Here is a 12,709-nt window from a genome sequence, read left to right as displayed (position 1 = left end):
GGCAAGAAAGCAGGGGACAGTACCAATACCATCAGTCAAGGAATGGCGAAAAAGTCTGTTTATTTATTCTGGGTGCTGCGGGTAATAAGGTCAGAATAAATGGCAGCCAGCCTGAAGGTCCTGTGAGCCTTTTCACGGCTATAGCAACCTCTGGCCATGGCCGCTGCTAAATGCATTTTTCCTCCTGCCTGCCTATCATTCATTTAGAAGGCATCAACACAGCGCTTTATGGGGTAACGTAAAGTGGAAAAGACCAGCCACCAGCTCCAAGGACCTGGGAACCCCCCCAAAAATCATTTTCTGTGCAATTAATAGTTCGTGCAGTGTCACTGTTGAATGTGGTGCTTTGCGTCCAGCAGCACCAGCAAAAATGCCAGGTCTCTCCCGCAAGGAGCTTACAATCTAGCTTTCTGGCAGAAGCCCAATTTTAGTTTTTAACCTTTCAATGATCCACATGTGATCAGCATTTCAGAAGAGGCAAATAGCTCAGCTGGTTAGAGCGTAGTGCTGATAATGCCAAGGTTGGAGGTTTAATCCCCGTACGGGACAACTGCATGGCAGGGGGTTGGACTAGATTGTACTCAGGGTCCCTCCCAAATCTATGGAAATGTGAGGTAGTAAATGTGTGCCAAAAGTAAAATCAGAACAGGTGGGTCGTGAGTGCTTCAGTCCTGAGACAGGAAAGCAGGACAGAGTCTGAATATTCTAGAGAATATTCTAGAGAATATTCTAAAAAAGGAAAGCCCTGAGTGTTCTGAATTTTGACTGACAGCTGTCTATCACAGGGGTCACAACTGGTGACATCATCTCGCAACCCAGACACTGAGCGGACCCTTCAAATTCTCTGCTAAGCCAAGGGAGAGACAGCTTCTCCCCTCCACCTGATGGCTGGGGTGGCCTCATCCAGATCCCTGGCTAAAAGGTGACAACTTATGGGGGTGACAGCAAGGTGGTTGATAAAATTCAGAAATAAGCGAATGACATGGGCCCCTAGGCCAATTTATGGCAAAAGCAAGAGTACGTTTTGCAGGGTGTTCCATAGTTAGACAATTCCTCCCCTCTTTGTACTTGCGCTCACCGTCTCTTAAGAGGGGCGTTGAACCAGGGTGCCCCCCCTCGCTGGTACAGCCTGAAGCCAACTGCTTTGACTTTACGGATTAACCTCGCCAAAGGGGCAGGGCAAATACCGCGATGATATAAAGGGACTCGGCAGAAGAAAAGAGAGTTTAAATGGCTGGCTTAAGGTCAGAGCAAGAGTGGAGAAAATATAAAAGAACCCCCGGGAAATTTAGCCGATGGGGTGACTGAACAGCTCCTTTTCTTCTGAGCAGTCGACAACTTCAGAAGTGGGGCTGGGGGCTGCTTCTGGAGAGGGGTGGGGTGAGATATTTTCGGCTAAAGCTCTCATCCTGCCGAGCTCTTTGCTCTTATTTAAAACGTTGTCCAAGTAAGGACCGGGCAAAGCTTGCTGCTCCAATTTGGGCACCATTCCCACGCTCCTGGCTCTCAAACGACTCCTTGTATTTTCCATTTATTCTTCCCCACCACTCCACCCCGCCCCTCCTGCACTGGCTCAGGCAAGACCACCCAACTAGAAGGGCCGTGACCTCCGAAAGAATTTTTTTGGCGCGTCCCCAGCCCCCCCACTTTCGAGTCTAGACTCTAGTATGTCTAAACGGGCAGGCGGAAGCACGGGATTCGTATCTGTAAGTGAGGAGGTGAGGAGATGGATGACTTGGCTCCGGGATGGGACAACCTCAGCCGTCGCCTGGCGGTTCAGAACATTCGCTCAAGGATAGAGGAGAATGGAAGCTCCTGGGAAACACTGCCAGGAGGAGACACCCAATAGGTTTAGAGCCTCATGCAGGCAACCCACGTTACCTAGGTCTCCACCACAGTCTCTGGGAGAAGCTGCCATCCTTTGGCAGTGAAGAGCCAGGCCATGGGGCGCACAGAACAACATGGTGCAATTCTTGGTGCACCGCTCCACTTAAGGCTGCTTAAGGTGGGAGATTGCATGGTTGGATGCTTCCTTATTATATTAGTATTATTGTTGTTGTTATTATTATTTATTTACTTATTTATACCCTGCCCATCTGGCTGGGTTTCCCCAGCCAATCTGGGCAGCTTCCAACAAAACACTAAAATACAATAACCTATTAAACGCTTCCCTAAACAGGGCTGCCTTCAGATGTCTTCTAAAAGTCTGGTAGTTCTTTTTCTCTTTGACATCTGGTGGGAGGGCGTTCCACAGGGCGGGTGCCACCACCGAGAAGGCCCTCTGCCTGGTTCCCTATAACTTGGCTTCTCGCAGGGAGGGAACCGCCAGAAGGCCCTCGGCGCTGGACCTCAGTGTCTGGGCAGAGCGATGGAGGTGGAGACGCTCCTTCAGGTCTACTGGGCCGAGGCCGTTTAGGGCTTTAAAGGTCAGCACCAACAGTTTGAATTGTGCTTGGAAACGTACTATTATTATTATTAGCCCAGTCCAAATCTGGTTGAAAGGTATAGGAAGTAATAAATGGGTAACAGACCAGGCAAAAAATGAATTGGCTCAGTAGGTTGCAGGACAGTGCAAGAAAATAAATAAAAGAAGAAACCCTAATAAAGGAAAGCAGGAGAGGCCCGGAATCTGTCCATCAACAGCATGCTGTTAATCAGAAGACTGGTGGTTCGCACCTATTCAGGGCACGATTACAGTGGTGCCTCGCTAGACGAAAAGAATTCGTTCTGCGATTCTCTTCGTCTAGCGGTTTTTTCGTCTTGCGAAGCAAGCCCATTGACAGCTTAGCGGATTAGCGCTACAGCTGTCAAGCGGCTTCCAGCGATCAGCTGTTAAGCGGCTTATCAGCGGAACAGCTGATAAGCGGCTTAGCAGCTTAGGAAAAGGGCGAAAAAAGCAAAAAAAAAACCGCCGGGGGACGCAAGATTTTTTCGTCTTGTGAAGCAAGCCCATAGGGAAATTCGTTTTGCGAAGCACCTCCAAAACGGAAAACCCTTTTGTCTAGCGGGTTCTTCGTCTTGCGAGGCGTTCGTCTTGCGGGGCACCACTGTATTGCAATGCAGGGGGTTGGAATAGATGACCCCTGGGGTTCCTTCCAAGCCTACAATTCTAAGCATCCAGGCAGCACACTGAGCAGGTACGAAACTCACCTGGTCACTGTCTCCCTCCGTATGGTGAGGTGCATTGCATTTCTGCTTAAATCATTGCAATCAGTTGGGTCTCCGGCTGCTTATGGACTTCAACTCCCATCATCCCTAGCTAGCAAGTCCAGCAGTCATGGATGATGGGAACCCAACTGCAGACCCAAGTTTGGGAAACCCTGGTCGAACGTTAAGGAGAAGTCTCTCCCGCTTCTGCCAGAGACTCCTAGCAATGTTTACCTGCGCGCATGTCAATTACGGGACAGGATTGGGGTTCAGCCACTTTGGGGGGGGGGAGGGGCTGGGGTGGACGACGGGGATAAAGCAGGCAGGGAGACAAGATGTAACGGCGATTTATGGTCCACGGCGCATGTGCCCATGCAGAAAAGTCACACTGGGATGAGAGGGGGATGTTTGCCACACACATTGACCTTCCATGCCAATGTCCTTTCACATGTGCCAGTTCTGTTACTCCTCTCCCCACTCCCATCCCCCAAATACTGGATTTTTATGGTGGTGTAATGCTTGTTTTTTCAGTGACAATTGTGTTCATGAGCCTATGGACAAAACGGTGCAGAGCCACTGGGAAGACTTTCTGGGTGGTGGAGAAAAATGTGTGTGTGTGAAATCTCTCTCTCTCTCTCTCTCTCTCTCTCTCTCTCTCTCTCTCTCTCTCTCTCTCTCCCTACACCCTTGACAGACCACACTGCATTGCAGGGGGTTCAGCTAGATGACCTCCTGGGGTCCCCACAACTCTACCATTCTATGATTCTACAGGATAAAAGCAGCAACGGAGGCAGAGACATCCTGCTACACATGGACCGCCACCAGCTCCTCGTTTTAAGAGTTCAGAGTAGAAAAGGCAGCATGTAAGACTTAAAACCATAAAGGATGGACCATGAAGGCTGATCGCCAAAGAATTGATGCTTTTGAATTATGGTGCTGGAGGAGACTCTTGAGAGTCCCATGGACTGCAAGAAGATCAAACCTCTCCATTCTGAAGGAAATTAGCCCTGAGTACTCACTGGAAGGACAGATCCTGAAGCTGAGGCTCCAAGACTTTGGCCACCTCATGAGAAGAGAAGACTCCCTGGAAAAGACCCGGATGTTGAGAAAGATGGAGGGCACAAGGAGAAGGGGACGACAGAGGACGAGGTGGTTGGACAGTGCTCTCGAAGCTACCAGCATGAGTTTGACCATACTGCAGGAGGCAGAGGAAGACAGGAGTGCCTGACGTGCTCTGGTCCATGGGGTCACGAAGAGTCGGACATGACTAAACGACTAAACAACAACAACAACAAAGACTTAAAACAGGGCAGTCTCAAATACTGCCCTGGGTTCCAAACTGTTTAGGGAAGCTTTTAATGTTTGATGCATTACAGTATTTTAATATTTTGTTGGAAGCTGCCCAGAGTGGCTGGGGAAGGCCAGCCAGATGGGTGGGGTATAAATAATAAATTGGAAATTGGAAGAAAGGGATGTGTAGAAATAAATGGGCATCTCCAACCCCATTCTTCAACCCGGTTACTGAGGTCCAGCTCCGAGAGCCTTCTGCTGGTTTCCTCACTGCAAGAAGCAAATTTACAGGGAACCAGGCTGTGAGCCTTCTCGGTAGTGGCACCCGCCCTGCGGAACGCCCTCCCATCAGATGTTAAGGAGATAAACAATCACATGACTTTTTACAGACATCTGAAGGGAGCCCGGTTTGAGGAAGCTTAGAATATTTGAAGTTTTGGTGTGTTTCCTTTATACTTTGTTGGAAGCCAGGCAACTGAGTCAGATGAGCGGGGTACAATAAATTTTTTATTATTATTATTATTATTATTATTATTATTATTATTATTATTATTATTATTATTATTGATACTGCCAAGTCCTCCCACTTGAAAAATCTGGCTGCTTTTCAGGCCACATCTTGTTGCTAAGGCCCCGATCCTGTGCAGCTCTTCCGGCTCAAAAAACCCTCACTTGCATTTGGGTTTTTTTAAGGAAGAAAATAAAGGCTTTCTCTTGAGTAATGCAGCAAGGAAAGCTCACCTCCACCAGGAGAGGCTTCTTCTTAGCTGGAAACTACTCTCGTAGCATCCTTTCCTGTGGCATAAGTCAGTTTTCTAACTATAAGCTCCAGGTTCCCTTTGCAGGAAATGCTAGGAGTTCCCCCCCCCCCCCGGAAGAAGCCCAAATGGTTTTTACAGCAAACCGGAGTAGGCTTGCAAACAGCTGATTAGGAGGTACAGAACAAATCCTGTGCAAACTCTCCAACTTGCAACTGCCCTTCCCTATCTGCAAAAGCATTTATTTGTTTTTAGAATCTCTGCCTTAAAACAAAATGCTTTTGCATGTGGTTGTCCACAACTGCATTGATGCAAAACAACAACAACAAAACACCCCCAGTAAACCAGGAAAACATATGTTTGGAGAAAGGGCAATGCCCTGAGATGGCAGCATGAAGGAGTTGGTCCGGGGAGGGCTGTGAAGTGGCTGGTTTAAGGTTGTGCTAAAATGGGGTGGAGATATGACAATTACATGCTGGAACAGCCATGCTCCCTGGTGTAATGGGGCAAAGCTTCACCAGGAAATCGGACGGAATTGGAGGGGAGAAAATTGTCAGGTGGGAAGACCGCTCAAAGCTTCCGGTTACATGAACTATGCAAAAGTTTGTCTCTCATAAAAGTGAGAGAAGCCCTTGTGCCCAACTCAATGAATACTCAATGGAAGAAGAGTTCACGACAAGCCGGTGGAGTGAAACAGGCAAAGAACAGGTCTTGGGGGTTTAAAATCTGAAAATGAAGCATTTTCGTGGCTCCCTCTGTTCCACTTATTGGTAAGTTTCAGGCTTTGGCGATAAGCTGTCAGCAATGTTTAATGTAAGTTTCTATGGAAGCCGCCCAGAGTGGCTGGGGAGGCCCAGCCAGATGGGCGGGGTATAAATAATAAATTATTATTATTATTATTATTATTATTATTATTATTATTATTAAATGAGGCACTCTTGTTTCTTGACTTGTTCTCTTGAAAGAAAGGAAGAGGGGGAAGTCCCCAGGAAATCTGGGGCTAAAAGAAGGGGGCTGGAACCCCAACCCACTATGTCAGCATGGATCCCTCAATTCAGTTAGGGGGAAAAACCTGAATCTTGCAATTTAGATGCATTATGGGGGGAGGGAAGCAACTATTTCCGCATTTTGGATAATTTACTGTATTTTCCCTATAATGGGAAACAATTCCCCCTCCCCATAGCTAGGCTGCTAGGCTGTTTCTGGTCACTTTTGTTTAGGGAAGTTTTTAATGTTTGATGTTTTATCACTTTATTATTATTATTATTATTATTATTATGTTGGGAGCCGTCCTGAGTGGCTGGGGAAACTCAGCCAGATGGGCAGGGTATGTATGTATGTATGTATGTATGTACGTACAGTGGTATCTTGGGTTACAAACACCTCAGGTTACAAACACTTCGGGTTACAGACTCCGCTAACCCGGAAGTTGTACCTCAGGTTAAGAACTTTACCTCAGCATGAGAACATAAATCGCGCGCCGGTGGTGCGGTGGAAGCGGGAGGCCACATTAGCTAAAGTGGTACCTCAGGTTAAGAACGGTTTCAGGCTAAGAACGGACCTCTGGAACAAATTAAGTTTGTAACCAGGGGTACCACTGTATGTTTGTATGCATGTAAAGGTAAAGGGTTCAGTCGTGGCTGACTCTGGGGTTGCGGCGCTCATCTCGCTTTATTGGCCGAGGGAGCTGGTGTACAGCTTCCGGGTCATGTGGCCAGCATGACTAAGCCGCTTCTGGCGAACCAGAGCAGCGTACGGAAATGCCGTTTACCTTCCCGCCGGAGCAGTACCTATTTATCTACTTGCACTTTGAGGTGCTTTCGAACTGCTAGGTTGGCAGGAGCAGGGACTGAGCAACAGGAGCTCATCCCTTCGCTGGGATTCGAACTGCTAACCTTCTGATCGGCAAGCCCTAGGCTCTGTGGTTTAACCCACAGTGCCACCTGCGTCCCTATGTATGTATAAATATAAATATGCATAAATAAATAAATAAATAAATAAATAATTCCTATGCACTCTTAAGCTTTACCTTAAACTTCTTTTTATCTTGTGAACTGTCCTGAGATCTTCAGATGAAGGGTAGTATATAAATTTAATTAATTAAGGTCTGGGAACTTGCTCCAGGTGGGGAAAAAAATAAGCGGAGGAGACTCTTGGGGATGCTGGTACTAACCACCCCGTGTCTCCTTTTCTGGGCTTGTGTGGAGTAGCTGGAGACTGGAGACTTGAGCATGGGCAGAGCGTCAAAGGACATTGGTCGGGGGCTGCGGGATGGGGAGCGCCACACATGGGAATGTATGACACTGGAACATGGAAATCCAGGAACGGAAGGAAGGGGGTGTGCATGCTGTGGGGAATGTTGCAGCAGTTCGATTAAGCATGCTCTTTTTACCCAGTTCCTCCACCCCTCCTTCCGCCCCACCCCCCCACCGATTACCCCTTTCCGCGTGGGTTTTCCCCGTAGTCGCTCTCCCCCTACCCCTACCAATGGTGCAGTGCTCTCCGTTCCAGCCCGGGCTGCATTCGCACTTGCCGTCCCGGCACGTCCCGTGCTCGTTGCAACGGGGGTGACACGATCGCTGGTCGCAAGCGGCGCCCATCCAGCCTTCCTCGCAGCGGCAGGTGCCTCCAACGCAGACGCCGTGCCCTCCGCAGTCGGCGGCGCAAATCTCTGCGGAAGAGAAGAAAGGGGAGGAGGCCCGGGGTGGTGGGCAGAGGGGAAGGGGGAGGTCGGGTGGAAGGGGGAGAAAAGGGAGAGAAAGTCAGAATTTTAGTGTTTGGGTGGGCGAGGTGGATGAAAGCAAGGAAGAAGACACACTCTGCTACCTTGCCGGTGGGGAAAAAGAAAGGAATTCCTGCAGCTCATAACGGTAATCCTTTCCAACAATAAGAATCTAATCAGCAGATTACAAAACAAGAGTGAAGGAATGGGTTTCCCAAACCTAAAACTGACTGCGCAGGCAGTTTGAAACTGCACCAAAATCCCTATTTTTCCTTAGCTCAAATGCTTTAACTTGAGCTCTTGAGCCAAAACCCAGCTGTATAAACAAGTGCTCAGAGCCCTCTCCTTTATTAGTTTGTGACAACAAGGATGGCCTTGACTGTACCAGTAGAACAGGGAAGACATGTCTGTGCCTTATCTTATATCCTGACCACAAAAATGCACAGACCTAGTCTGGGAACAGCGCCAGAGGGTGCTCCAAGATAAGAGTAGGAACAGGAAGATCCTTTTATGGTCAGAAGTACAGGAAGGAATACCCTTTTATGGTTAAGAGTGCCGGAGCAGGAACATCTGTGATGTCAACCTGCGTGTACAAGCTGACGTGGCTGGATTCCTGGGGAAGGGGGAGAGGGTGCCTGGAGGATATATATACTGCATGAAATTTCTCATTTCTTTGGACTTGCTGTGGACTCACCACGCAAGTGCCTTTCTGCTGTTCCAGAGAGCAGAAATAAAGAACTCTTTCTCTGAACCAACCCTCGGTGTCATTTGACTTCTTCCTGTCCGGGAGCAACGCAGACCCAATCGGTGAACTCAAATAAGGCTACAAGAGGAGATGGACATGAATCTGGAGAGGGCCGAAGCCAAATGAATCTCCTGTTTACTTTTGAGTGCTATCACCGCTCCCATGGCGTTTGAGTGGAGCAGGGCAAATCCAGAAGCAGTGTGTGTGGCAGAGGAGGCTCTGCCACAGCAAAGAAACAAAAGCCGCTTTTTAATTAAAAACTGCTTAAGCATGAAAACAACGAGCCTCCGAGTCGGCTGAAAATAAAGTTAAGTGTCACAGGCAAAGTCTATTTATTTGCGGCTTGTTAGCTCTTCGGTTACGAGGCCAGGAGCCTACGAAAGCCTCACGTTTTTGAAATGTACTAGGAGTTGAGTGTGGATTTCATGCTCTTTATTCAGCTCAGAGTAGTGCGGAATGGAAGTTCCCCCGAAATGTCTGCTTATATACATTATTTACACAATGGGCCCCACGTGATTGGCTAGTTCTGGGATTCTCCTGTAGGCCAATCAGGTTGCGGATTCACTTCCACCTGGAGTTGGATTGGGTGGCTCCTACGGACCAATCAGACTGCTGCATTCTGGATCCTATTGTTCTAGGACCAATCAGACTGCTGCATTCTGGATCCTATTGTTCTAGGACCAATCAGACTGCTGCATTCTGGATCCTATTGTTCTAGGACTAATCAGACTGCTGCATTCTGAATCCTATTCAACTCAGTACATAACATTTTTGTTCTCGGATGTTGCTAACCTTCGCAAAGGAGGTTTCATTTTCTCTCCAATGTCTTGCAGGACTTTGAAACGTAGCGGAAAATGCAGGTTAGGGAATCTGCTGGGCAAGGAATTTTGTCCCCACCCCCGTTTCTGAGGTTGATACCCACAATCCCAAGCACTACGGTTAATAAAAATACGCTGTGGCCTTGCGATTCACTTCATCCAGCCCTTTCGCTGCAAGATGGACTGGAACCCAGAAAGCTCTCCTTTTGTGCATCTTGCTACATTAAATGTAGGGCTAATCCCCCAGAGAGTAGCTGGGGAAGAAGAGGGGTCCGGCGTTATACAAGACATTTGCTTCAGGTCACTGCCTGCAGGAGTGGGGGTGGAAATCGCGCCCAACCTCTCAGCCTGTGCTAAAGTTACACCTGGCTGAAATTCAGTCTTATATAACTATCCCTCGAAATATAATAGGCGGAGGCAGCAGCAATAGGCGGAGAGAGCCAGTGTGGTGTAGTGGTTAAGAGTGGTAGTATTATAATCTGGGGAACCGGGTTCGCATCTCTGCTCCTCCACATGCAGCTGCTGGGTGACCTTGGGCCAGTCACACTTCTCTGAAGTCTCTCAGCCCCACTCACCTCACAGTGTTTGTTGAGGGGGAGGAAGGGAAAGGAGAATGTTAGCCGCTTTGAGACTCCTTCGGGTAGTGATAAAGTGGGATATCAAATCCAAACTCTTCTTCTTCTTCCATAACAATAAATTAGAGCAGCAACACTGCGGCAGGAAAGGCCGTAGCAGAAGAACAGAAGGTCCCGGGATCAGTTCCTGCAGGCATCTCTGAGTGGGACTGGGAGACAGTCCCTGCCTAAAACCCTGGAGAGCCGCTGTAAGTCAGTGTAGACACTACTGGGAACTGCAGTTCGCCCCTATAGGGAGCTACAAGTCCCAGGAACCTGAACGAACTGCAGTTTGTCCCATCAGCCTATGAAGCTGCCTTGAACAGCATCGGCCCATTGGTCTGTGGAGCTATGTAAACACAGAGGTTCCCCAACCACGTTACACATCACTTGGGAAGACAGGCCAAGTAATACCAGTGTACTGGAAGAAGCAAAGATCACCAGTGTCGAAGCAATAATTCTTCAACATCAACTTTGTTGGACTGGTCATGTTGTGCGGATGCCTGATGATCGTCCTCCAAAGCAACTACTCTATTCCGAACTTAAAAATGGAAAGCGTAATGCTGGTGGTCAACAAAAGAGGTTTCAAGACTCTCTCAAGGCAAATCTTATAAAATGTAGTATAAACACCAACAACTGGGAAACGCTGGCCTGCGAGCGCTCCAGTTGGAGAACAGCCTTTACCAAAGGTGTCATGGGCTTTGAAGACACTCGAACTCAGGACGCAAGGGAGGAACGTGCTAAGAGGAAGGCACGCTTGGCAAATCTACACCGTGATCAACTCTCGCCCGGGAATCAATGTCCCCACTGTGGAAGGATGTGTGGATCTAGAATTGGCCTCCACAGTCACTTATGGACTCAGTGTTAAAACCGTGTTTATGGAAGACAATCTTACTCGGCTACGTGATCACGAAAGAAGAAGAAGAAGAAGAAGAAGAAGAAGAAGGAGAAGGAGAAGGAGAAGGAGAACAACAACAACTTTTGGTATGCTTGTGGTGATAATAATAATAATAATAATAATAATAATAATAATAATAATAATAATAATAATAATAAAATAAATAAACCTGCTATTTTTCTAGAAAAAGAGGTGCCAGAACTCATTATGAACACTTGTTTATGGAAGACAATCCTACTCAGCTATGAGGGATCGCCAAAGAAGAAGAAGAAGAAGAAGAAGACGACGAAGGAGGAGGAGGAGGAGGAGCTTGTGGATGGGAACTGCTCAAGGCTTATTCAGGTGGGGGCATTTTGCTAACCTGTGGGAACTCGCCACAAGGCAGCGTGCACTGAGAGGTTTTGCCAGTATAGAGGACAGAGAATTTAACAGGTTGCTTAAAGCCTGCGTAAATAAAAGGAAAGGGAGAATACAAAATACATCACATGGCAATTAACACACATGGTTATCTTCCTTGGGGGCTGTTTTCCAGAATGAGCCCGCTTGTGGTTAGTGGGATAAACTACCCGATGACTCTGCCTATTATTCTTGGCAACTTGGTGAAATTGAAGGGGAAATCCTCAAAAGATTTCCTTCCTGTTCCTTAAGAGAACATATTTACCAAATTTGGGGAGGCTTTATGAGAGATATTTTTCAGGAAGGAAGGCTGACGGCTGTCTGGCATCCTCCCCTCTACAGAAAGCATAAGCCATCCCTAGCCAGACTGATTGCGTTTTGCCCTTTGTGGTCTAGACAACTAAGAAAGAAATGTTGTGTTTTTTTGTTTCGTTTCTCAAGTTGCATTTTGGAAACCTGCCTTTTAAGATCCTCTTGCATTTTATACTTGAGAGAGATGCTCCCTGGTGGGCTCGGTGGGCTATAGGCCCTCATCCCAGTGGGCTCAGCCAAGGCCAGGGCAAATTAAGGGGGGGGGGAAATCATCCTGGATTAAGGGCAATGATGGGACAGAGCGGTGGGGGGGGGGGAATTTACCCCTACTCCAAACTCCTTTCCGCTCAGTCACTTGACCTAGCAACCCAGCAGAAGGGTAAAGGTAAAGGTAAAGGGACCCCTGACCATTAGGTCCAGTCGCGAACGACTCTGGGGTTGCAGCACTCATCTCGCTTTATTGGCTGAGGGAGCCGGCGTACAGTTTCCAGGTCATGTGGCCAGCATGACTAAGCTGCTTCTGGTGAACCAGAGCAGCGCACGGAAACGCCGTTCACCTTCCCACTGGAGTGGTACCTATTTATCTACTTGCACTTTGATGTGCTTTCAAAATGCTAGGTTGGCAGGAGCAGGGACCAAGCAACGGGAGCTCACCCAGTCACCACCAACTTTAGAAACCACTAATTTAGACTGTAACTTAAGTGGTGAAGGGGCCCTTCTTTTTTTATTTGTTCAATGCTGCAAAGCACCTTGCACAAGGATAAGGCTGTCTCTGTCTACATCATGCCCAATTTTTATGGGATGACAATGAATTATGACATCGCTGTTTGGTCCAAACTGCCCAACCGCTGTCTCTGGTCCCCCTGCTGCCCTCAGTATAGAGATATCTGAGTCATATGTGCAGCCTAAATTAAAAAGAATAGTAATAAAATAGGGGGGTTTTTTGCGGGTGCAATGAAAAACGAGATTATACAAAATCTGAGACTCGGAAGCAAATGAGAAGAAAGCT

General features: G+C 47.8%; 1 protein-coding gene across 11 annotated transcripts in view; it reads right to left on the bottom strand.

Annotated features, from left to right (window-relative positions):
• TENM4 (teneurin transmembrane protein 4) overlaps window positions 1-12,709 on the bottom strand; it is a 628,724-nt gene that overhangs the window by 112,312 nt on the left and 503,703 nt on the right. For all 11 annotated transcript variants that reach the window (XM_081909492.1, XM_081909496.1, XM_081909502.1 and 8 more), the window contains one exon: window positions 7,681-7,866. In XM_081909492.1, coding sequence (XP_081765618.1) covers window positions 7,681-7,866 — 186 coding nt within the window. The remainder of the gene's footprint in view (window positions 1-7,680; window positions 7,867-12,709) is intronic.

This window comes from Podarcis melisellensis (assembly GCF_964234715.1).
Source record: "Podarcis melisellensis genome assembly, chromosome: 4".
Taxonomy (NCBI): domain Eukaryota; kingdom Metazoa; phylum Chordata; class Lepidosauria; order Squamata; family Lacertidae; genus Podarcis; species Podarcis melisellensis.
This window is presented reverse-complemented; position numbering and strand designations above follow the sequence as displayed.